Raw genomic sequence first — 22,651 nt, forward strand, 5'->3', positions numbered from 1 at the left:
TGCATCAGCTCGGCCTGTCTCTGCGCCCGATCCTGCCCACCAGCCAATGGGGCCTGGCCGAGTGTACAGATCCCGGCTCTGAGGCTCTGACCCACCCCACAGGCCACAGAATCACCACGCAGGCAGCCTGGTCCTCCCTCAGCATTCTCAGCCAGGGAGGTGGGGGCAGAGGAGGCCAGCGCTCCATTGCATCCCGCATGGCCTTCCTCCCTCCTGCCCTGCCCCATCCGTGGCCCTGCCAGTTTCACCTTGATTCTCCTTCCTGGACGTGGCAAAGGTGCCCTTCTGCCTGGTGTGGGCCTGTTTGTCCCCAGCCTCTGCTCTTCTCACCCTCTGCCCCTGCTTTTACTCACACCCACCATCCATGGCATCCATTACCTTCCTGTGCGTGACTCCCAGATTGTCCTCTCCATTGCGGCCTTCTCTCCTTAGTGCCAGACTCGTGGGTGCTACAGCCTCCTGGATGTCTCTAATCTATGGACAATGGAGCTCACATCTTCCCTCAGAACCTCCATCTCAGGAAGGGGATCATCTGCCACCCCTTCGCCCAGGCTGGGCACACAAGAGTCCTCCTTCCTCCTCTTCCTGGGTCCTCTCTAGCCCCATGGCCTCTGCCCAGGTCTAAGCACTAGCATCTCTGGGTTATTGTGACATTCTCCTCTCTGACCTCTCTCTGTCATTCTCCATTCAACAGGCATAGAACCCCTTTTAAAACATCCATGTGGCCTGGCTCAGTGGTTGAGCGTCGACCTATGAACCAGGAGGTCATGGTTCAATTCCTGGTCAGGGCACCTGCCCGGATTGCAGAGCTTAATCCCCAGTGGGGGACATGGAGGAGGCGGCCCATCAATGATTCTCTCTCATCATTGATGTTTCTTTCTCTCTTTCCCTTCCTCTTTGAAATCAATAAAATATATTAAAAAACAACAACACATAAACATCAATGTGACCTCGTCACTTCCCTGCTAAATTGTCTTCAGGAGGAAGCTCTGAGCTTCTGGTTCTCGAGCTCCTACTAGCAGGCTGACCATCTTCTTTTCTGTATCTTTACCCACACGTACTCCTGCCCCCTTGCGTGGCGACACTGTAGGGATTCTTGCCTGCCTGCCTGCCTGCCTGCTTCCCAGGGAATCCTATAAGGGTCTCGCTCATTTTAGCCCGAGGCCTAAAGCCAGCAGGCCTGTGGTGGAGAATGCCAGGCCTGGCCAGAGGGGCTCCTGCCCCAGGCTCCCATCTCCCCCAGAGCTGCAGGAAGGGTCCCATCCCCAGGTCCCCAGACCCCACTCAGATCTTCACTGCCCACTGGATGTTTCTTTTCTATTAAGTTTATTGGTTAAAAAAACAAAACCAGATTATAAAAGTAAATATGCTATTGAAAAAGTTCAGAGAGGCAGAGAGGAGAACATAAAAATAATGTGTATCTTCATCTCCAAAGCTGCACAGAGTTGAACCATTTAAGAATATTTCCTTCTTTACTTACCTGGCAGGGGAGATGCCATGATCATGAAGGTGGTTTTCCCAGGGTGAGGCTCATCCATTGCACCCCGATGTGCTGACCCCTGCAATTTCTCCAAATGTGGGAAACTTGACTGCATGATTTGTGGTAGTGGGGGACTGCGTTCACACTCTCCCCTAAACAATAAATAAAAGAAAGATAAAGAATATTTACTTCTGGCCTTTTTCTCTGAGTATTATATCTACTTTTCTATCCATTATTAACACACATTCATTTTGGGGTGGGGGGGTGGCGGGGAAGAACACCTCCAGCACAGCTGGTGTGATTTAGTGGTTGAGCTTAAACTTATGAGCCAGGAGGTCATGGTTCAATTCCCAGTCAAGGCACATGCCGGGTTGCAGGCTTGATCCTCAGTAGAGCACATGCAGGAGGTAGCCGATCAATGATTCTCTCTCATCATTGATGTTTCTATCTCACTCCCTCTCCCTTCCTCTCTGAAATTAATAAAAAATATATTTTTAAAAAAGAAAAGAAATACACCTCCAAATAGCAGAAATGTTTTTTGTTGTTTTTTGTTGCTGTTGTTAATCCTCATCCGAGGATATTTTTCTATTAATTTTTAGAGTGGAAGGGAGGGACAGAGACAGGGAGAGAGAGAAACATTGATGTGAGAGAGACATCAATTGGTTGCCTCTCGCATGTGCCCCAACCAGGGCAGGAGATCTAGCCTGCAACCCAGCTAAGTGCCCTTGACCAGAATTGAACCCAGGATTCTTCAGTCTGAGGGCCAATGCTCTATCCACTGAGCCAAACTGACTAGGGCTCAGCTGACAGTCTTATGGGAGCTCCCTTGTAGCTAAGTAACTGCTTTTCTCTTGAAAGGGGGAGAGAGAGATAGAAACATCAATGATGAGAGAGAATCATTGATTGACTGCCTCCTGCAAGCACCACACTGGGGATCAAGCCCGCAACCTGGGCATGTGGCCTTGACCAGAATTGAACCTGGGACCCTTCAGTCTATAGGCCGGCACTCTATCCACTGAGCCAAATCAGTTAGGGCTCTCTTGCTGCTTTTAAGATTCGTTGTCTTTAACCTTTTGCATATTAATTATGGTGTATCTTGGTGTGGGCCTCTTTGGGTTCATCTTGTTTAGAACTCTCTGTGCTTCCTGGACTTGTATATCTGTTTCCTTTACCAATTTAGGGAAGTTTTCCGTCATTACTTTTTCAAATAGATTTTCAATTTCTTGCTCTCTCTCTCTTCTCCTTCTGCTACTCCCATCATGCAAATGTTGGTATGCTTTAAGTTGTCCCAAAGGCTCCTTACTCTACCCTCATTTTTTTGGATTCTTTTTTCTTTTTGCTGTTCAGATTGGGTGCTTTTTGCTTAATTATATTCCAAATTGCTGATCTGATCCTCTTATTCACCTAATCTGCTGTTGATTCCTTCTTCATTTCAGTTATTGTAGTCTTCATTTCTGTGTGTGTTTATGGTTCCTATGTTCTTTTTAATGCTTACTATCTCTTTGTTCTCACTGAGTTTATCCATTCTTCCCTTACGTTCCTTAAGCATCCTATAACCAGTGTTTTGAACTGTGTATCTAGTAGATTGCTTGCCTCCATTTCATTTAGTTTTCTTTGTGTGTGGGGATTTCTCCTGTTCTTTCATTTGAGACTTATTTATTTATTTTTTGTCTCCCCATTTTGGCTATCTCTGTGTTTGCTTCTATGTATTAGATAAATCTGCTATGTCTCCCAGTCTTGGCAGAGTGGCCTTATATAGTGGGTGTCTTCGGGGGGGGGGGGGGGGGTCCAGTGCTACAGTCTCTCTGGTCACCTGAGATGAGTGTCCTTCTGTTGTAGTTGATCCTTGAGTGCTGTGTATTGATCCTCAGGCTGGCTAGCTGTGAGGATTGGCCATGACCACAGTGTCTGAGCTGCTGTGCTGGGGCTGACCTCACAGAGTGAGATTCTCCCCAGCAGGGTCAGGTGTCTGCTGAGACCTCTCTGAGTGTGCCACTTGTGGAGCTAATCTGGTGATGCTCTGTTGGGGTCTGAAGCCAGCTACTGGAGTTTATGGTTCTGGGGTCTTTCAGGAAGGAGTCTGGTGTAGCTTAATGTCAGATACTGCCTGTGACTGGCCTAGGGCTACTTGTTAGGAGCTACAAAGTGCTCTGTGGTTGTAGCTGCCTGTGTTGGGTCTAGATGCATGTGGGAGAGTCCATGATACAAACCAAGACTGGCTGCCACCAGTACCAGGCCTGGGGCAAGTCAACAAAAGACCCAGGGCACCCCACGAACTACTACCACCTGCCAGCTTGCCATTAGGCTCAGCCCCTGAAAGACTCGGGCAGAACACCTGTTGTGTGAGGCAGGGTCTCCGGGAGTCACCAGGATGGGGCGAGTGGTAGTGTTCACCAGGTGATTACAGATTTAGATTTGGCGCCAGTGCTGGACCTGAGGCCACTCAGCAAAAGTCCTAGGGTACATCTAGGCCAGCCACCAACCACCTGGGGCCTGTGGACCTCTGCGGTGGGGTGCTGTCTAGGAGTCAACAGAGTAGAGCTAGTGGAGTTCACGAGGCTAATGCAGATTCAGATTTGGTCATGTTGGGGGAGGGTTCAACACAGAGACAATGGCAGCCATTCCTCCAGCCCTCACCCTGAAGCCACACAACTCAGTTTCTCCCTATATGTCTCTGGCACTCAACCCTCCCACCTCCCCCCGACCCCCCACAAGCTTGACAGAATTCTTCAAGTTTTTAAAGAAAGACTACTGCACAAGCCTAGGCTGGTTGGTGCTGAGAGAGCCTGGGGCTGTGTGTGAGTTGTCTTAGGGAGACATCAGGGTGGAGCTACTGGTGTTGACTAGGCTAATGTAGAATCAGATTCCTCCATGTGGACAGAAGACTCAACACAAGAAAGATGGCACCCGTCAGCCATGTGGGATGGCTCAATGCAGGGATAATGGCCCCCTTCCCTCCTGCCTTCACCCCAAAACCACACAACTCCATTTCTCTCTGTCTCTGGCACCCCCGAGCTGCTGCTGTCCCTCCACTGGATCCCAAGGTGAGTATGTGACAGTGAGAGTTTGTGCTGTAAGAGGATGCCTGAGTTTCCAGCAAACTTCCGTGTCACCCAGGCAGATAGAACCCCTGCTGATTTTCACAGCCAGATGTTACGTGGGCTCCTCTTCCCGGCTCTATGTCCTGGGCTAGAGGGAGGGCCTCTGCAACTGAGCTATCCCTCTGGGTTCTCAAATGCCACACGTTGGTGAGGGGCCACCCTGTTTTGCACCTCTGCCTTCCTACTGGTCTCGACATGGCTTCTTCTTTATATCCTTAGTTATAGGACTTATAGTCTTGAGATGGTTATCCAGGTTGATTGTTTTATAATTTAGTTGTTATTATTATTTTTTTTAATCCTTACCTGGGGACATACTTGGAGAGAGGAAGGGAGGAGAGAGAGAGAGAGAGAGAGAGAGAGAGAGAGAGAGAGAGAGGTGAGAGAGAAACATCAATCGGTTGCCTTCTGCCCTAGCCAGTTTGGCTCAGTGGATAGAGCATCAGCCTGCAGACTAAAAGGTCCCAGGTTCGATTCTGGTCAAGGGCATGTACCTTGGTTGCGGGCACATCCCCAGTAGGGGGTGTGCAAGAGGCAGATGATCGAAGCTTCTCTCTCATCGATGTTTCTAACTCTCTATCCCTCTCCCTTCCTCTCTGTAAAAAAACCAATAAAATATACTTAAAAATAAAAGAAAATAATTCTCTAAAAAAAAAAAATCTGTTGCCTTCTGTATATGCCCCAACCAGGATCAAACCCACAACCCATGTATGTGTCCTGACCAGGAATTGAGCCAGCAATCTTTTGGTGCACAGGACAACGCTCCAATCAACTGAGCCATTCCAGCTGGACTAGTTGTAATTTTCATGTCATCATGGGAGGAGGTGAGTGCAGCATCTACCTACTCTGACATCTTGACCAGAACCCATCCTATATCTTTTCATTGGAGAATTTTTTTTAAAAAATTTCTTTATTGATTAAGGTATTACATATGTGTCCTTATCCCACCATTACCCCCCCCACTCATGCCCTCACCCCCCTGTTGTCCATGTCCATTGGTTTGGCTTATATGCATGCATACAAGTCCTTTGGTTGATCTCTCCTCCTTACCCCCACCCTCCCCTACCTTCCCTCTGAGGTTTGACGTTCTGATCGATGATTCTCTGTCTCTGGATCTGTTTTTGTTCATCAGTTTATGTTGTTCATTATTTTCCATAAATGAGTGAGATCATGTGATATTTATCTTTCTCTGAATGGCTTATTTCACTTAGCATAATGCTCTCCAGCTCCATCCATGCTGTTGCAAATGGTAGGAAGTCCTCCTTTTTTACTGCAGCGTAGTATTCCATTGTGTAGATGTACCACAGTTTTTTAATCCACTCATCTGCTGATGGGAATGGTAGGAAGTCCTCCTTTTTTACTGCAGCGTAGTATTCCATTGTGTAGATGTACCACAGTTTTTTGGAGAATTTAATGCACCTACATTTAAAGTAATTATTGATACTAGTATGGTGAATTGTGCTGCTATGAACATAGTTCATTGGAGAATTTAATGCACCTACATTTAAAGTAATTATTGATACTAGTAGATATATAGTTATTGCTATTTTATTATTCATATATTTATTTCTTCTCCTTCTTCTTCTTCTTCTTCTTCTTCTTCTTCTTCTTCTTCTTCTTCTTCTTCTTCTTCTTCTTCTTCATGAAGTCCCTTTAACATTTCTTGTAATTTGGTAGTGATAAACTCCTTGAGCTTTTTCTTATCTGCAAATCTCTTTTATCTGGCCTTTGATTCTAAATGGTAACTTTGCTGGGTGGAGTAATCTTGGTTGTAGGTTCTTGCTTTTCATCACTTTGAAAATTTTCTGCTGGGCTGCTCAGTCACATATTTTTAAAGCTCCCGGTGCAAACTGCCTTCTGGAAAGGATGTCCCAATTCTTCCTCCTGCCAATAGTGTGGATGAACACTTCTTCCAGTTTAAAACGAGATCCCTCAGATCCTTCCAGATCTTGCTCAGATCTCCATGTTACAGATGAAGACACGGAGGCACAGAGTAGTGCAGTGACTTTCCATGGTCCCTCAATGATGGTGGCACCCAAACTTCCTAACTCCCAGGCTGGGTTCTTTTCCCTTTGCCTGCCAGGCTGCCATCTTCAGGGTTGTCCTCACACTAGTCATAGTCCTCTGCTGTCCTAATGTGTATGTATGTACAAGGCCAGGTGTGAGTGGAACTGACAGGAGATTGCTCAGAGGACAGAGCAGGAGTGGTCCAAGGGGGCTTCTTATGGTTAGGTAGGATTTGATGAGGAGAAGAAGAGATAGCAGTGTGTAGAGTGAAGATGCTAACATTATTGAGAGTTCTCCAAGTGCTTTCCAAATTGTTTCAACTGTGCTTCTCATCATCCTCGAGATTATCATTCCTGTTTTATAGAGGTACTAGGTTCTGGGCTCACAGCTAAAACACAGCCGAGCTAGGACAGATCCCATGGCTTCTGACCCCCAAAATAGAGCTTCTTGTACTCCATCACTCTAGGAAGGTTGCCCTGGGCTGAAGCAAATTAGGGCTGGGATAGGGGTGGGATCAGAGCTCACCAGTCCCTTTCCTGATTGTCAGAGATGCTAAGACAGGGAGGGCAGCCCTGTGGCTGACTGGGGCATCATTATTATCACAGCTGTCGGTGTCACCTGGACGAGAGAAGAACTGGGTGCTGGACAAGTGGGTGGCACCAGGTGAAGGGAAGAGACAAGGCAGTATTTAGCAACTACACTACCACGCTACCAGCCCTCCAGGCCCGGCCTTGCAGGCAGCTGGAGCTGTTTCCATGGGCTGTGAGAGGAGGCGTGGGAGGGCAAGGCTGGAGAATGAAGGACGCTCCCAGTCCACCCAAAATAAAATGTATCCCCACTCCCCAAACCTAAGCTTTCTTAAGAGCGTCATCCCTTGCTCTGGCCCTAAGTAGGGAGAGAGCTTTGCCCAGGGGCACCCTGGGCCTGTCCTTGCAAATGGGCATGCCTGGTGCAAGGTGTAGGGCAATGAAGGGGCTTGGACTTTCTCTAGGGACCATGGGGGCCACAAGAGGGTTTTGAACTGGTGCATGGCTGGAGCCCCGGGCTGGCCCTGTCCCTCTGTTCTGCCCTGGGCTCATTCCATTTCCCAATGGGATCTATGTCCTTGCCTTGATGGGGTTTTGGCACCACACACATAAGAGATGCTCAAGAAAGGCCTGAGGTTTTGAGATGAATTCCAGTTGTGGCAGGGAGTGGGGTGCAAAGAAAGGTCACACTCTCTCATTTTACAAATGCAAACGGAAGCCCAGAGAGGGAAAGTGACTTCCCCAAGGCTTCACAGGTAATAGGGGTTAAGAGATGAGAGTGGTTAGAGCCTGGCCCTGCACTGCACCGAAGGGTCGTGGGTTCAATTCCCAGTCAAGGGCACAGACCTGGATTGCGGTTCACTCCCCGCCCCCAGTCAGGGTGCGTGCGGGGAGCAACCAGTTGATGTGTCTCTCTCACATGGATGCTTCTCTCTCTCTCTGTGCCCCCCTACCTTCCTCCCTCCCTTCTCTCTCCCTTCCTCTCTCTCTGAAAAGCAATGGAAAAAATCTCCTCAGGGGAGGATTAACAAAAAATGAACAAACAAACAAAAACAACAACAAAAAAAGAGAATGAGTGTAGAACCACAGACTTCCGACTTCTTGGCTTTGCCCTTCCCCCCATCCTTTTGAGTCTGTGCCAGTGTACAGGCACCTATTCAGCACCTGTGCCATGTGTGGTGTATTCGTGTTGCTAGAAAGTTACGTAGACGTGTGTGCATTGCATGAAGGGGCCACAGTGTGTGGACATGTGTGCCCGCAGTGTCGTGTCAGTGGGTGTGTGTCTCCCGGGTGTTGTGGTAGGCACGTCGGCGAAGGCACTGTGTGCTTTTCTCAGCACCAGGACTGCAGACGGGTGGGGGTGGGTCCTGCCTGCTCTGGGAGGAGCAGGGCGGGATGATGTGCTTGCCCGCCCCCACACCGGCCTCCCACCCTCCAACGTGGCAGCTTCAGGACAGCCCTTTCTGTTGAAGGCTCCAGTCAGAGAGAATCAGAGATTGCAGAAATTGCCTTTCCCTGACTCATGCTTCGGGCTGCGAGCACATTCTTGGCTCCCAGCCAGCGTCTCAAAGAAGAAGGGCCTGCGGTGGCCCTGGCCAGCTGAGGGAGGACAGCCGCTTACCGGCGCCTTTCTGGGCCCCAGGTCTATCACATGTACTCGTAAAAGGAGAAAGGGATTACACTTCCGTTCAATTAATGTCCTATAATTAAAAGTGAGATACTGTTTAGGGTGCCCAGCCCAGGGCCTGGCTTCAGGGAAGTAGCCCTTAAATGTCACTTCCCTTTCCTCCCCTCCCCCACCTCCCCGTGGACACACACCGAGTTCAAATCCCAGTTCTGACTGCAACTTTGCAGAATGCCCTTGGACACCCTTAGGCTCCCTGACCTTCAGTTTTCTCATGTTTAAAACGAGGACATTTTTACTTAACCGGAAAGTACTCAATATGAGAATATGAATGTACTGAGCACTTAAATGATGTTAGCTTTTGTCCTAGAATTCTAGAGGGCGAGGACTGCACGACTCTAGCCATGGACACCAAAGAACGCTGCATCTCTGCTAGCAATACCTGGCAGAACTGGGCCTGCCTACCTGGCTGGGTCAGTCAGAAGATGGGGGTGGGGGCTGGGATGGGGGTGGGGGCTGGGGCCCAGCTCCACTTCTGACTTGCTGTGCTCTCTGTCCCTCTCTGGGCCTCAGTTTCTACAGCCGAACTTGATGGTTTTCTGTTTCCTGCTGCCCACACCTCTTGGGACCTAGAGAATATCCAGCTGAGCCCGTGTGGGAGGTGAGGGGAGAGCAGGAACCGCTCCAACAGGGCGCGGAAGGCACTGGAGGAACCACTGGAGGAACCAGGCAGGAAACGCGGGAGTTTCTCTGCAGTTCAGACCCTCTCCCCACTCCCCAAAGAGCACTTCTTCCAGAAAGTGCGGCCTGGGAGTGTGGGGGGAGGGTGGCAGCCAGCGGGGCCTGAGCTGAGCTGGGCTCAGAGCTAAGAATAATGTGGCAAAGGCTCTTGACATTTTTTTTGCTGATCTTGGAAATTTAAAGGAGCCTTAACCTTCTTTCTTCAGGGAGGCTGTGCTTGGAGCCCAGCAGACGCAGGCAGCCACCTCCCATCACTGGTGAGTGAAGCATCACCGGCCACCCTTCCCATGCCTCTTCTGCCGTAGCCTATGCTGGGTACTGGGGACTCAAGTGAGAAGGAGCAGGCCCCCTGCCCATCCAAAGTCTCCGGGGACAATGCAGGGCGACGACACACAGATAATGTGGCACAGAGGAGGCTTCTGACCCAGTCTGATGAAGGAGGGGTCTGGTGAGGCTGAGCTACAGGAGGGGTCTGGCGAGGCTGGCAGAGGGTCTTCAGACCCAGCCCCCTCCCTAGGCCTCAGCCCCCCCATCTGCAAATAGAGGGCATTGCTCCTTTCCACTGTGACTTTCTAGGATTCTGGGTTTATTCAACAGCAGGAGCCTCCATTTACTCTTCACCCCCAGGGCGGTCACTGAGAGTCATAGTCCTCAGCTTCCCCCTAAAGTGTTGGCGAGGCCTCAGAGAGCTAAGAGAGAGAAGAGTGTGGAAGAAAGGAAATCGCTGTGGGATTTTGACAACCGGACCTGCTGGAAACCAAGGCAAACCCCTCCTTCATCCCACCAGCTTTCATGGACCCTTAGCTCACCGGCCAATTACCATCTGAGGGACAGACTGGGGGTAGGTGGTGGGTAGAAGGTGAGGTCTGGCCTGGGCTGCAGATGGTTTTCCTGGACAGCAATGACTTATCCTTATAAGCAATATATATCCTTAGAAACAATACACACCGAGGCAAGAGGGACGCACGTGAGAACCAGGATGGCCGCTCCGAAGAGGTGACCACACCCTGAGACCGGGAGATTTGCTGTGGATCAGATGGGTCCTGTGCAAGGATCCTGGGCTGCCTCCCCAGGACCGAGCTCCATCCTTGGCGGTGCCCGGGTGCTGGCCTTTTGGGGAGACAACAGAGAGGACTCCTGCCTGGGGCTGCAGACAGGAATCCACAACCTCTAAGATGCCTTGCAGCCCACAGTCTTTAATACTTTTGTTCTAAGGTTCTTTGACTCTGAGCTTTAACATTCTAAGATGTTTTAAGGCGGATTCAAAGATTTCATGGGTCTCTGAGTAAGATGTCATATTCTATGGTAATCACGTTAGGATTCAAGTAATCTCCGAATCTCTGACCCTGATTCTGAGAGTCTGAAGTTCTTGGGATCTCAGAGTTCCCACAGTCCTTGCAATCAGACTTTGAGCTGCCGCCTGACCCAGACCGAGAAGTTAGTCGCTGCCACCAGGCTGGGGGGCCAGGAAGGGCCGTCCCCCACCACTGCTGCCAGGGCCCCGGAAGAGTTATCACCCCATTGCTGGGACTCAGTTGCTACCTAAGATCCAGGAATACACCTGGAAGAACGATTTCAGCACAGTTTGTTGACTGACTGACTGAGTGAATGAATGAAGTGTCCCTTCAGCTCCATACTGTGCCCATCTGTTACCTATCATTCCACTATTAAAGAAGATTGGGGCCTGGCTGGCGTGGCTCAGAGGTTGCATGTCCACCTATGAACCAGGAGGCCACAGTTCCATTCACAGTCAGGGCATATGCCTGGGTCTCCGGCTCAATCCCCAGTGTGAGGTGTGCAGGAGGCAACCAATCAAAGATTCTCTCTCATCATTGATGTTTCTCTCTCTCCCTCTCCCTTCCTATCTGAAATCAATAAAAATATTTTTTTTTTTAAAAAAAAGAAGATTGGGGAGGGGGAAGAGTGTCCTAAATAATCTTCTGCCTTCCTCAGTTCCCTGCTAGCATTCACAACCCCGACTCAGGATGTACTTCCTCAAGGGCAGGGACTTTGTCCAGTCTTCAGCACCTAGAACAAAACTGAATCCCCCAGCTCAGCTCAGATATCAAGGGGCTATCAGTTGTGGGAGGGTGAGGTGGGAGTAGTTGATAGTGAGACCTGGGCCTGTGGGAGGGGACCCAGACAAGGAGGGGGGGCAGGGATGACCAAGGAGAGAGAAAAATAGGGACAATACTTTCAACAATAAAGATCAATTAAAAACAACAACAACAAAACAGAAAACAGACAGGGAAGAAAGCTTGGACTGGCCTGTGCCCATAATGACTTGGCATCACATTTCACAGCCAAAGGAACGAAGGCCCAGCAAAGGAGTTACAGTAACCTGGGGGTCACACAGCACATTGCTTAGTGTCACCCCTGCAGGCCCCACAAGACCACCCGATGTTCCCGCGTATCTGTGCCTCTATCACTTCAAGCCTTTCCGGGGTGAGGGTCAGGTACTGGGTCTGGTTCGGGTCCCTCTCCTCCTCAGGTTGGGAACTGAGGTTAAACTGAGTTGGGGATAAACTGCGGATGGAGAAAGGAGCTGCCACCCAACCTCTGACCACCGCCCTTGAGACAAAGGAGAGGGGCCTGACTGCGGAGAGAGCATGTAGGGGAACCAGAAAAGTTTCATCTCGACCACAGGGGTGGGGTCTGGGGAGTGGACCCCTCGCGGCAGAGCCCCTGCAGGGAAAGGGGTGTTGGAAGGAATGTGCGGTGGGGGAGGGGGGTCAGCCTGGCCGGTGCGGAGAGCCTGGGGATGGGCAGGGGGCTGGACCCAGGAGCCCGGGCCCCCTCCAGCTCAGCCGCCGAACTCCATCCCCCTCCCCCCAAACTCCCGGACCACGAGGATCGGAGTCTCCCCTGGGTCGGAGGACGCAAGCCTCTGCAGATCGCGTAGGTCCAGGCGCCGGCCCCGCGGCGGGGTCTCCCCCGCGCCCCACCCGCCGACGGAGGCAGTAGGACCCAGGGGCTGGGCGAGCGCCCGCAGAGGGAGGGGCGGGCGCAGGGCGGGTTGGGGGAGGTCTTTGGCTTTTTTTGGCGGAGCCCGGGTGCCCTCCGGAAGCTTTTCTAACTTTCCAGAAGTTTCTCGGGACGGGGCGGGAGGAGGGGACACCATATATAGAGCCGGGGATAGGTGGAGCTGCGGGGAGTGCAGTCTGTCCGTCCTGTGCCTGAGCTCTGTCCCGCCGCCAGCCCGGCCGGCCCAGGTGAGGGGCGGGGGCTGCCCGGGTTTGGGGGTCGGGGTAGGGGTTGCTCAAGGGAGTGAGAGGGGCGGTCGGCCCCCGGGAGGGGTTGGAGGCCAGCCCAGAGCCTGCAAACCCGAGTCCCTGCACTTTGGGGGCAGCTGGAGGGTCCGGATTGAGAACCCGGGGCCAGGTGGTCCTGGCGGGACAGCCTGAGGGCAGGGACCAGAGCCGGCTGGGGATCCAGAAAGAGTGCAGGCTTCCCCAAGAGTGTGGTCAGGGGTGTGATGACCGAGAGGAAACGGTGGGGCCGGCGCCGGGATGCTGAGACTGGACCCTCTCCAGGGACCAGGAATGAGGAGCCGGGTCCTGGGGCTCCTTCCAGGGACGGGGGACCCGGCCAGCCCTGCAAGTCGGGTGCTGCGGGGAAGCTGACGAGAAGGCATTGAGTCCCCCTGGCCGCTGCCACCTGGCTCCTGGAGTCACTGCAGGGTTAAGGCTGCTTCAGAGGCCGGCTTCCCTGCCCCCAACCGGGGGCATTCCTGAGGCTGCGGGAGTGGGGGAAGGAGAATGAAACAGCTTCCAGCCCGGCCCCCAGGCTGGCCCCTCCTCTTCCCTGGCTTCCGCCTGGTCCCTCCGGGCTGCCGGGCCCGGATGGAGGCCCGGGGAAATGAGGAGCTTGGTTCCCTGGAAGTCTGCAGGGGACCCCACCCTTCTGCCCATCCCCCCTTCCGGAGGCCTCCTGGTCTCCTCCTTTTGTCTCTCTGTTCGCAAGGATTCCCAGCAGAGGTGTTTTTTACTGGCTGTGTAACGGGACGCCACATCCATCCTCCGAAGGGGCTCTGTGGGTGCTTCTGGGGTTCGCAGGGAGTCCTGTGCTCGAGGCCTGACCCCTCAGTTTCCCCCATGGTACAGTGAGGTGGGTGATCTCCAGGTCCCCATAGATCTGGGACTGGTTAGGCCTTCTTCCCTGCTACAGGCAGGGCAGGGCAGGGCAGGCTGAAGATGGGGTCCTTTTTGGGACTGGGCCTTCCAGGCCCTTCGTACCACCCCCCCAGCTCTGCCCTATCCCATCCTCCTCACGCCTCTGTTTTCTTTCAGAATGAAAAAGGCAGGCATTGACCTCCCCCAGAGGCAGTTTCCAGGTACTTTAGACCCCCCCTCAAGTGTTTGAGACCCTCTCTGGTGGCCCTGCTGGCAGCTGCTTCCCTTCCCTCTTTCGTACAAAAACCCGGAATACAGTCTCAACTCAGTCCTGCTTGCTGTGAGCGCCTGATGGTGTATTTTTCTTTGTGGGCCTAACTTTGGCCTACGGTCTGGAATTTCTCTGTGGAAACATGGGCTGGGCTGTGGGAGGTCGGCTTGCTTGCAGTAACTTGCCTTCCTCCGATCCAGTCCACGCATCTCCCTGCAGAGGCCCATGCGTGCCCTGGAAGCCAAGGCAAAGAGGCTCCACGGCACCCCGGCACCCCATGGGACCTGAACATGGGCCTGCTTCCCGGGTTGGAAGCCCCCCTCTAGTGGTTGGAGATAATTCCGTTTCGCTGCTGCAGCAGCAGGAGGAGAAGCAGGAGCGCAGCTGTGTGGCTGCCTGAGGAATCCCAAACCAGTTATTTGGTGCTTTCTTGAGAAGCCCCTCCCAGCCCTTTGAGGTTCCGTTGGCTGGGAGTGGGGGCTGTCAAGATGGTGACTGCTGCCACGTGGCAGGGCTGTGTGCTGGTCTTCGTGACTGTCTCCCAAGAAGATGCTGGTGGCCTCTAGGGGACTGAGCTCTGTCATCAGCTGTCTGGACTAGAGGGGGCCTTTGAAGAGGGTGACCATGTGCCTGTTGTCCTGGCATAATAATTGATAGTGCCTCATTCTACTCTCTTGAGTGGCCTTGTTTTACGATAATTATATGGTCACTGCCTTTGCAGCTCCAGGCCTGGTGAGGGAAGGAGGTAGGGTTGGGAAGAAGGTGGCCAGGCCCTGAGATATGTCCTCCCCAAGCTGTACTTTAGGATGAGTCCCTCTCTTACCTCCAAAAGCTGTCCTCTAGGGTATAGATCTCTTGTACCTTCCCCCAGGTATTGTGGATGTCCAGGCCTTCCCCTCTGTCCCCATGGACCCTTTGCTTCTCCTTTGCCCTGCGCCTTTAAGGAAGGAGCAGCCCAGTGTTGGGGGTGGGCTGCTTGGGTTCACTGGGTGGCTGCAGCAGTAGAGTCTTCCCACAAGCCCAAGGCTCCCACAGGCAGGCCCAAGTCCTGAGGGTCTTCCACCAGGACTCTGACTTTTGCTCTTCCTTGAGGAGGACCATGAAATGGCATCTGTCAGAGCAGGGGGACCCAGGGTTCCTCCCGACCCTTCCCTTTGCCCTGTTATCTCTTCTGTCCTGCTAGAGGCAGAAAGAACCTGAAGGAGGGGACTGTAGAGAAACTGTTCTGATTTGGAGACCCCAGAGAGAGGAGTGAAGTTTATCTTTGGGGACCTAAGGGCATCCCTGAACCCACAAAGCAGATGGCTGTCCCCAGCTTCCTGGGAGGCTGAACACACATCTGGCCAGTCTGTGGGGGAGGGCGGAAGAGGGGGTGTCACTGCTCCATTGAACTGTAACTTACCCCCTCCCCCAGTATCCTTCCTCTCAGGAAACCTATTCTCCCACCCAACCTAGCTCTTGTCCTGGGGATTTCCCATCACTCCAGAGGCTGTGGACAGATGGGCAGGCATGTCCCTGCTAAGACAGAGGCCTTGGCCTGAAGACGGAGATCCTCACAGCTTGGAAAGTGGTGACTGAGGCTCAGAGAGGGGTGGACACACACCTGTGTGTGCACATACACACTCTGAAGTCACCCTTGGGCAGCTGAGTGGGGCATCGGGCTTTCCCATTTAATAAGTGAGCCAGCCGATGACTCATTAACATCCAGGACGGATGAAAGGCCTGGGGGGAGGAACGGGCCTACGATTCTGTCCTTTGTGGCTTCCTTTGCCAAGATACCTAGGCTTCAGGCAGACCCTCAGCCCATCTTCCACTTTTTTCCACTGGAAAAGGACCCCACGTTTGTATCAGATGAGAACTAACCTTTATACAAACTGAGGGCCCGAGGGCTGGCCCCATGGCCCTGGTTTCTGCTCTTTCAGCAACAACCAAGGCCTGTTGTGTGCTAGGCACTGGGGATCTAGAGCGAAGCCAGACTGGCTAGGGTTCCTATCCTCCTGGAGGTCACAGAGTAGTTAGGGGTAGAAATAATACCTAAGAATCACATCAGCCTACGTGTTGTCAGGTCAGTACAAGCAATCACTCGGGTGGATGTGATGATTTCCCAGGATCCCTGCTTTGGATGAGACTCCAAACCAGGCCTCTGCGAGATGACCAGACTAAGGCCCCCCAATCTGGGAAATCCCGAGTTAGGTCTGAACTCTATTTTCTTGGTCCCATCTCCAGGGAGCTTGGTGGCAGCCAGAGGCAAGGGACGGTTGTTGGGGAGGGCTGCCTAGGGCTTCAGGGGCCACGCTCTCTCTGCAGCCCTCACAGGTCCTCCGTGGCGCACACAACCCACCTCCCAGCCATGCGCTCCCTCCTGCTCACCAGCGCCTTCTGCCTCCTGGCCATGGCCCTGGCTGCCGAGGTGAAGAAACCCGCGGCCCCAGCAGCCCCTGGCACTGCTGAGAAGCTGAGTCCCAAGGCAACCACACTCGCTGAACGCAGCGCCGGCCTGGCCTTCAGCCTCTACCAGGCCATGGCCAAGGACCAGGCGGTGGAGAACATCCTGTTGTCGCCCGTGGTGGTGGCCTCCTCGCTGGGGCTTGTGTCCCTGGGCGGCAAGGCCACCACCGCGTCGCAGGCCAAGGCGGTGCTGAGCGCGGAGCAGCTCCGAGACGAGGAGGTGCACGCGGGCCTGGGTGAGCTGCTGCGCTCGCTCAGCAACAGCACCGCGCGCAACGTGACCTGGAAGCTGGGCAGCCGCCTGTACGGGCCCAGCTCGGTGAGCTTCGCCGAGGACTTCGTGCGCAGCAGCAAGCTGCACTACAACTGCGAGCACTCCAAGATCAACTTCCGCGACAAGCGCAGCGCCCTGCAGTCCATCAATGAGTGGGCCTCACAGACCACCGACGGCAAGCTGCCCGAAGTCACCAAGGAGGTGGAGCGCACAGATGGCGCGCTGCTGGTCAACGCCATGTTCTTCAAGCGTGAGTCCCGCGGGGCGGGGCGGGGCGGGGCCTCCTGTCCCCAGAGCCCCTAGCAAGTTGATCCGTATTCCTGTGCCCAGTACCGCCCTGCTTGGCATTAAATCTTCATAACAACCACGGAGGCAGGCACTGTCATTAAACCTTTCACATACAAGACATTAGGTCCAGAGAGGTGTAGTGCTGTGTCTAAAGGAATGGGGCAGAGATGCAAGCCCGGCGGAGACACTCCCACTGTTTCAGTCACAACAAAGTGCTGTGCTTGTCTTGGAAGCAAAACAATTCAGTAACCACTTGTGTCTCAGTAGTGAGCTGGAGAAAGGCCCCACACCTGTGATCATGCCTAATCCTCAAAACAACTCTGGGGGCAGGCGGTGTTGGAAACACCACTGCACAGGTGAGGAAACAGGCTCAGCGAGGACTTAGGCCCAGGTGTGTCTGTGCGGAGGTGAAGGTTTGATTTGGGGTTAATGCTTATTTTTGAGTGCCTATCGTTCCTCTCATAGTGTGCTGTGAGGTAACCCCCTTTTTACAAATAAGGGGCCCAGGGTAGGTGGAGTGAAAGGTCTCATAGCCAGTCAGCGGCTGTGTCTGGTTTTGAACACAGGTCAGGCTGTGAGGTAGGGCAGGCTCAGGCCACTGTCACACATGCCTGGTTTTCTAGGTCATGTTTCTGGCCACATAGACAGGACTTGCAGACAAGACTTAAGGGTAGTCTTGGGACACTCCCTGCCCAGGGCACACTCCCCTCAGTTACTAGGTGGGGTGAGAAGTCCAGCTCAGCACATGTTGCCCAAATGTCTGACAGGGGCACCACGGCAGAGGGCGCACATGGCAGTGGCTGAGCTGAGTGTCCTTCCGAAGGAATTCCCTGCCACATGGAAAAGCCAGGCCCTGGGACTGAAGAGAGCCAAAGCAGGAAACCTGTTCTGGGGCCAGGACCCCTGCCCCCCAAAGCTGGACACACGTGTTCTGTGGGCCGGGTGCTGGAGGGTGGAGAGGGGAAGGTGGGCTGCAGCTGAGACTCAAAGATTGGGACAAAGGCCTGTGGTAGGGATACATCCAGGGTATGTGGTTGGAGAGGGCTGTGTCCTGAGGGAGGTGACATCTATTTCTGACCTTGTATCACTACAGCACACTGGGACGAGAGATTCCACCACAAGATGGTGGATAACCGAGGTTTCATGGTGACCCGTTCCTATACCGTGGGTGTCACGATGATGCACCGGACAGGTAGGCGCCTTGCAGAGCAGGGGGCCAAGGTGGGGGTCCCAGGGTACTTGGGGCCTGGCCCACCACTGCCCCACAGTGTGCTCAGTGCCCCCTCTGCTCTTTTCCCAGGTCTCTACAACTACTATGACGACGAGAAGGAGAAGCTGCAAATTGTGGAGATGCCCCTGGCCCACAAGCTCTCCAGCCTCATCATCCTTATGCCCCACCACGTGGAGCCCCTTGAGCGCCTTGAAAAGATGCTGACCAAAGAGCAGCTGAAGACCTGGATGGGGAAGATGCAGAAGAGGGCTGTTGCCATCTCCCTGCCCAAGGGTGTGGTGGAAGTGACCCATGACCTTCAGGTAAGGGGTGGCCCAACTCAGGGCCCCTGGGCTTACAGGAGGGGGGTACTTGGGGCATCCATCACCAGCTCAGCCAGTCTGTTCTGAGCCTCTCTGGGTGTCCAGGCCGTATTGAGCCCTGCTTTCAGGGTAACTGGTGGAGGAGGCAGAGGCCCTGCTCTTGGGAAGATGATGGTAACATCAGTACCTAAAGATAATTGAGCACTTGCTGGGTGCCAGGCACTCGTCTAAGCACTCTACATGTATTAAACTCCTAATCCTCAAAACAACTTTATTAGGTAGGACTGTCAACCTTATTTTACAGATGAGGAAACTAAGGCTCAGAAAGATTGGATAATTTAAAGTCACACAACCAATATCTCGGACATTTGGCACTGAGCCCTGCCCTTAATCCTGTGCTGCCTCTGAGCGTCTGAATGCCCCAGTTGTAGACTGTTCAAGCTAGAGGACCGTCCACTAGGCAGTGATAAGACTAATCATGGCTTTCAGCTATGGGTCGCTTGGGATGGCTGGAAACTTACCTGCTCAACATGATTTTCCCCTCATGACCAGTGGCTTGAGAGACTAAGGTCACCCTGGCTGATAAGTGGTGGAGCTGCAATTAGACCTGCAGGTGAAAGCTTAGAGGGGCCTTTCTGTCAATAAGGAGAGAGGTGGTGTTTTTTTTTACCTACCCCAAAGGGAAAACTTTCAGCTCATTCTTGCCTGGGATGCGAAACATGGTTTCTTGGCAGGCCCCTTTCCCAGAGAATTGGTTCAGTCTTGCTGCTAAGAGAGCATGGAGAGAGAAACTTGGGGTGAATTGGGACTTAGGTTCTAAACCAGAGACTAGTGGAGCTCAGATGGCCTGTCCAGCAGATAGCACTGAGGGTTCTGGTGAGGAGCGATCACTGTCTCCCTCCCTGCTTTTCGCCAGTGGCTGCTACCTGACACCGTTCTCCCCTTCTTTCTGCTGTGTCTTCCTGGAACCCACCAGTCCAGGGGGTAGATTCAGTTGGGAAATTTGAAGTGAGTGACTTGCTCAGAGTCATCAGGACTGAAATAGCTGGGCCTAGAATGCCTGTCTCAGGACCAAGTTGTTCATTTTGGGGAGGGAGACGGCCCTGCCAACTCTGGCTGCTGTTCACTCAGCCCACAGTCCTTTACTGCTGCCTCTTCTGCTCTGAGAACCAGGGAGAGCCCTGGACATGGGCCCTGCCTTGGGGGAGGTCTGAGCCAGGAAGGAGGCAGAGGGAGGGCAGGGGGACTGAGGCCAGGAAGGCATGGCTCCAGTCCTGTGGGAGAGGGAAGTTTCCCAGATGATGTGGTATCTAAAGAGCCCTACAGGGAGAGAGGGTGGCCATCAAGATGCCTTCGAGGATGCTGGTTGTCCAGTGGGGCTGTGGAATGGAGAACAGGGTAGGGTGTGCTTAGGGGTGAGGCTGTGGTGTAAGACCTTGTACTTGGCTTCCCAGGGCTGTGCAGAGTCATGGACAGGGTGTATGTGTGTGTGTGCTTGAACTTTTTACTATAAAAATGTATCGAGAGATTTTAAAGTAGATTAGTGTAACGAACCCTCATGTATCTATCACCTAGCTTCAACCGTCATCCACTCGTGACCAGTAAGGATTCATCTATACATACCCATTCCTCCCCATCACATTATTTTGAAGCACATCCCAGACATCTTTTCACTCTGAAAGGGTCTTAAACCCCAGCGTGACGTGGTCATAGCTGTCCTTAGGTCAGTCTTTCCTGGACTTGAGTGTGCCGAGAATTACCTGAAGAGTTTCTTTAGAAAGGTGCCCTGGGCTGGGGTCAGGGGGTGTGCATTTCATATGAGCTCCCCCGGTGGTGCTGATGCTGGCTCTTCAACCACCCACACGTGGAGAAGCACTGCTCAAGATTGCTCGGCAGGGCCAGGGCTGCATCCTGCCTTTCCCCCGAGTCTCAGTTTCCTCATCTGTGAAGTGGAGATCACAAGCCCCTACTGGGTTGTCATGAGGGCTGAAGTGCCCACGCCATGCCTGCACACCAGGTGGCCATGGAGTGGTAGCCTCTGCTCTGAGGAACAGGCAGGGTGGGAGATGGTGGGCGGTGTGGGTGGAGGGTGAAGGTCTGGAAGCCTTGTCCACGGTGGCCTCACCGGGCACCCACCCACCTGGTTCCACAGAAGCACCTGGCTGGCCTGGGTCTGACTGAGGCCATCGACAAGAACAAGGCAGACCTGTCACGCATGTCGGGCAAGAAGGACCTGTACCTGGCCAGCGTGTTCCATGCCACCGCCTTCGAGTGGGACACAGAGGGCAACCCCTTTGACCAGGACATCTATGGGCGTGAGGAGCTGCGCAGCCCCAAGCTCTTCTACGCCGACCACCCCTTCATCTTCCTGGTTCGAGATTCCCAGACCGGCTCCCTATTGTTCATTGGGCGCCTGGTTCGGCCCAAGGGTGACAAGATGCGAGACGAGTTGTAAGGCCCTAGGGTGTGGGCATGGGAGGACAGGAGGCAAATGAAGGCTCCTGAGACACATGGGTGCTATGGGGTGGGGAGAGCTGAGGTACTGACCTTGGATATTCCATGGGGTGGGGGGTGGGGGTGGGGGGGAAACAGCAGGCTTCCTGTGCGTCAGAGCAGACCTTCCCAGCCGCCATTCACTCTGCTCGGACATAGGCTCCCAGATAATCATGATGCCGAGCCCAGCCCCACGTCCTGTGGGACCTGAGCGGTAGTCATGCCCCGCCCTCGGAGTCCTCAATCAGTGTTCATATTTATAGCCAGTGCTTTCTCATCTGTGAGGCGGAGCTAGGGCTTTGGCTAAGCTCTCCTGGAATGGGGACCCTCCTTTCCTAATACCACCACCACCTCAGCTCCCTCCCCAGCTCCATCCCCAATCTCCCATCCCGCCCCCCCAACAATAAAAACTAGGTGCTGCAGCCCCTGGGGTAGGCATCCCCACAGTAGCCCTGGCCCCAGTGAGGGGATCAGGAAATAGCTCCTGGGGGGGGCTCCTGGGGAGACTCTGGTCAGGTATGATGGGGATGAACTTTTTTCCCTTTAATAGAATTTCAGAGATGGGGAGGGAAGGGAGAACATGAGCCTTTGTTGCTGTCAAACCAAGAACTTATTTGTACAATTTTTTTTTCAATAAAACTTTTCCAATGAAATTTTGTTGGAGCATGAAGATGGTTGGATCAAAGATGCCCATGTCATTCTTCCTCGGAGACAAGAGCTCCTTCTGTTCAGCCAGGTTTGCTACTAACAGCCCATGCCAGGCTGTGAAATGCTGGCAGCTAACCACAGATGACATGGTGTGGGAGGCCCATGACACCGTGCGGCAGGCCTGCTACATGCTGACTCGGGAGATTGCTTCTCAGCTTGGGGCCCTGGAGAGGTGGCTGCAGGGCCGGAGTGATGATGCTGCATCTGGAGCCCAGGGAATCCCAGTCCTGTTGTAGGGGCCCCAGGCTGTGGCCCCCTAACCTCTCACTTCGAGCTGACCTCCCTCATACCCATCCAGGAACAGTGGATACAAGCTCAGGCTGCCTGGCTGGGCAGGGCTTTGGAAGGAAGGAGCTTGTGGGATCCTTGCTCTCTGCGTTTGTAGCAGAAGAGGGACCTGACATTGTCCTCACTTTGGTCCCTGCTCATGGTCCTCAGGACTCCTGACACCACAGCTCAGGAAGGGAGAGGGCGAGTGGGATATACAGGATAGAAGAGCCATGGCAGAGGAGGCAGGGGAGCAGAGGAAACTGGATTTGAGCCTCACCCCTGCCTCTTGTTGGCTGTGTGACCTTAGACAGGTCACTCCCTTTAGGCACATCTCTGTCTTCTCTCTCAACAACTCTGCCCTGGGGAGTGTTGGTCTAGGGAGGATCGTGCCTACTGGGCAGTCCCGCTGGAGTCCTCTAAGATCTGAATGTGGTGCAGAAAGGCCAGCTGACTTACTCCCATTACTACTACAATGTAATTTGGCACAACTGTTCAGAGCTCCAGATCTGTCCTATGCTGTGGACCCAATAAATTAGATCTCTGCCCTCAAGGGGCTTCACCTAGAGGTAGAGACAGAAACAATAACAAGTGTGCTTGGTACTCACTGTGTTCCAGTCCCTGGATCAGTCTGTTCCCAGACATGCCACATGTATTCCCCTGCCTCTGGGCCTTCCCACTAGCTGTTCTGTGTGGCAAGTGGTTCTTCTAGATCAGCGGTTCTCAACCTGTGGGTCGCGACCCCTTTGGGGGTTGAACGACCCTTTCACAGGGGTCGCC

General features: G+C 53.4%; 1 protein-coding gene and 1 non-coding gene across 3 annotated transcripts; both read left to right on the forward strand.

Annotated features, from left to right (window-relative positions):
* The first annotated feature begins 1,472 nt into the window (after positions 1–1,472).
* Positions 1,473–1,635, forward strand: LOC111823265. The gene has a single exon (XR_002826292.1). It is a non-coding gene; the product is annotated as a U1 spliceosomal RNA (small nuclear RNA).
* Positions 1,636–12,572: 10,937 nt separating this feature from the next.
* Positions 12,573–21,549, forward strand: SERPINH1 (serpin family H member 1). Of its 2 annotated transcripts, none has more exons than XM_006102880.3 (5): positions 12,573–12,689; positions 16,168–16,832; positions 17,964–18,062; positions 18,171–18,403; positions 20,556–21,549. In XM_006102880.3, the coding sequence occupies exons 2-5, from the start codon at positions 16,211–16,213 to the stop codon at positions 20,856–20,858; spliced, it is 1,257 nt and encodes a 418-aa protein (XP_006102942.1). In that variant the 5' UTR covers positions 12,573–12,689; positions 16,168–16,210; the 3' UTR covers positions 20,859–21,549. The 2 variants fall into 2 exon arrangements, with proteins under 2 accessions (XP_006102942.1, XP_023599989.1); XM_023744221.1 differs by lacking the exon at positions 12,573–12,689 and adding an exon at positions 13,779–13,810.
* The last annotated feature ends 1,102 nt before the right edge of the window (positions 21,550–22,651 follow it).

Source organism: Myotis lucifugus, unplaced genomic scaffold (assembly GCF_000147115.1).
Source record: "Myotis lucifugus unplaced genomic scaffold, Myoluc2.0 scaffold_437, whole genome shotgun sequence".
NCBI lineage: Eukaryota > Metazoa > Chordata > Mammalia > Chiroptera > Vespertilionidae > Myotis > Myotis lucifugus.

Excerpts from the sequence above, each read along its gene's own strand:
- SERPINH1 (XM_006102880.3), top strand. The coding sequence starts at position 16,211 with ATGCGCTCCCTCCTGCTCACCAGCGCCTTCTGCCTCCTGGCCATGGCC. Across the intron at positions 16,833-17,963 it reads CAACGCCATGTTCTTCAAGC|CACACTGGGACGAGAGATTC; the intron begins GTGAGTCCCGCG and ends GTATCACTACAG. Across the intron at positions 18,404-20,555 it reads AAGTGACCCATGACCTTCAG|AAGCACCTGGCTGGCCTGGG; the intron begins GTAAGGGGTGGC and ends CTGGTTCCACAG.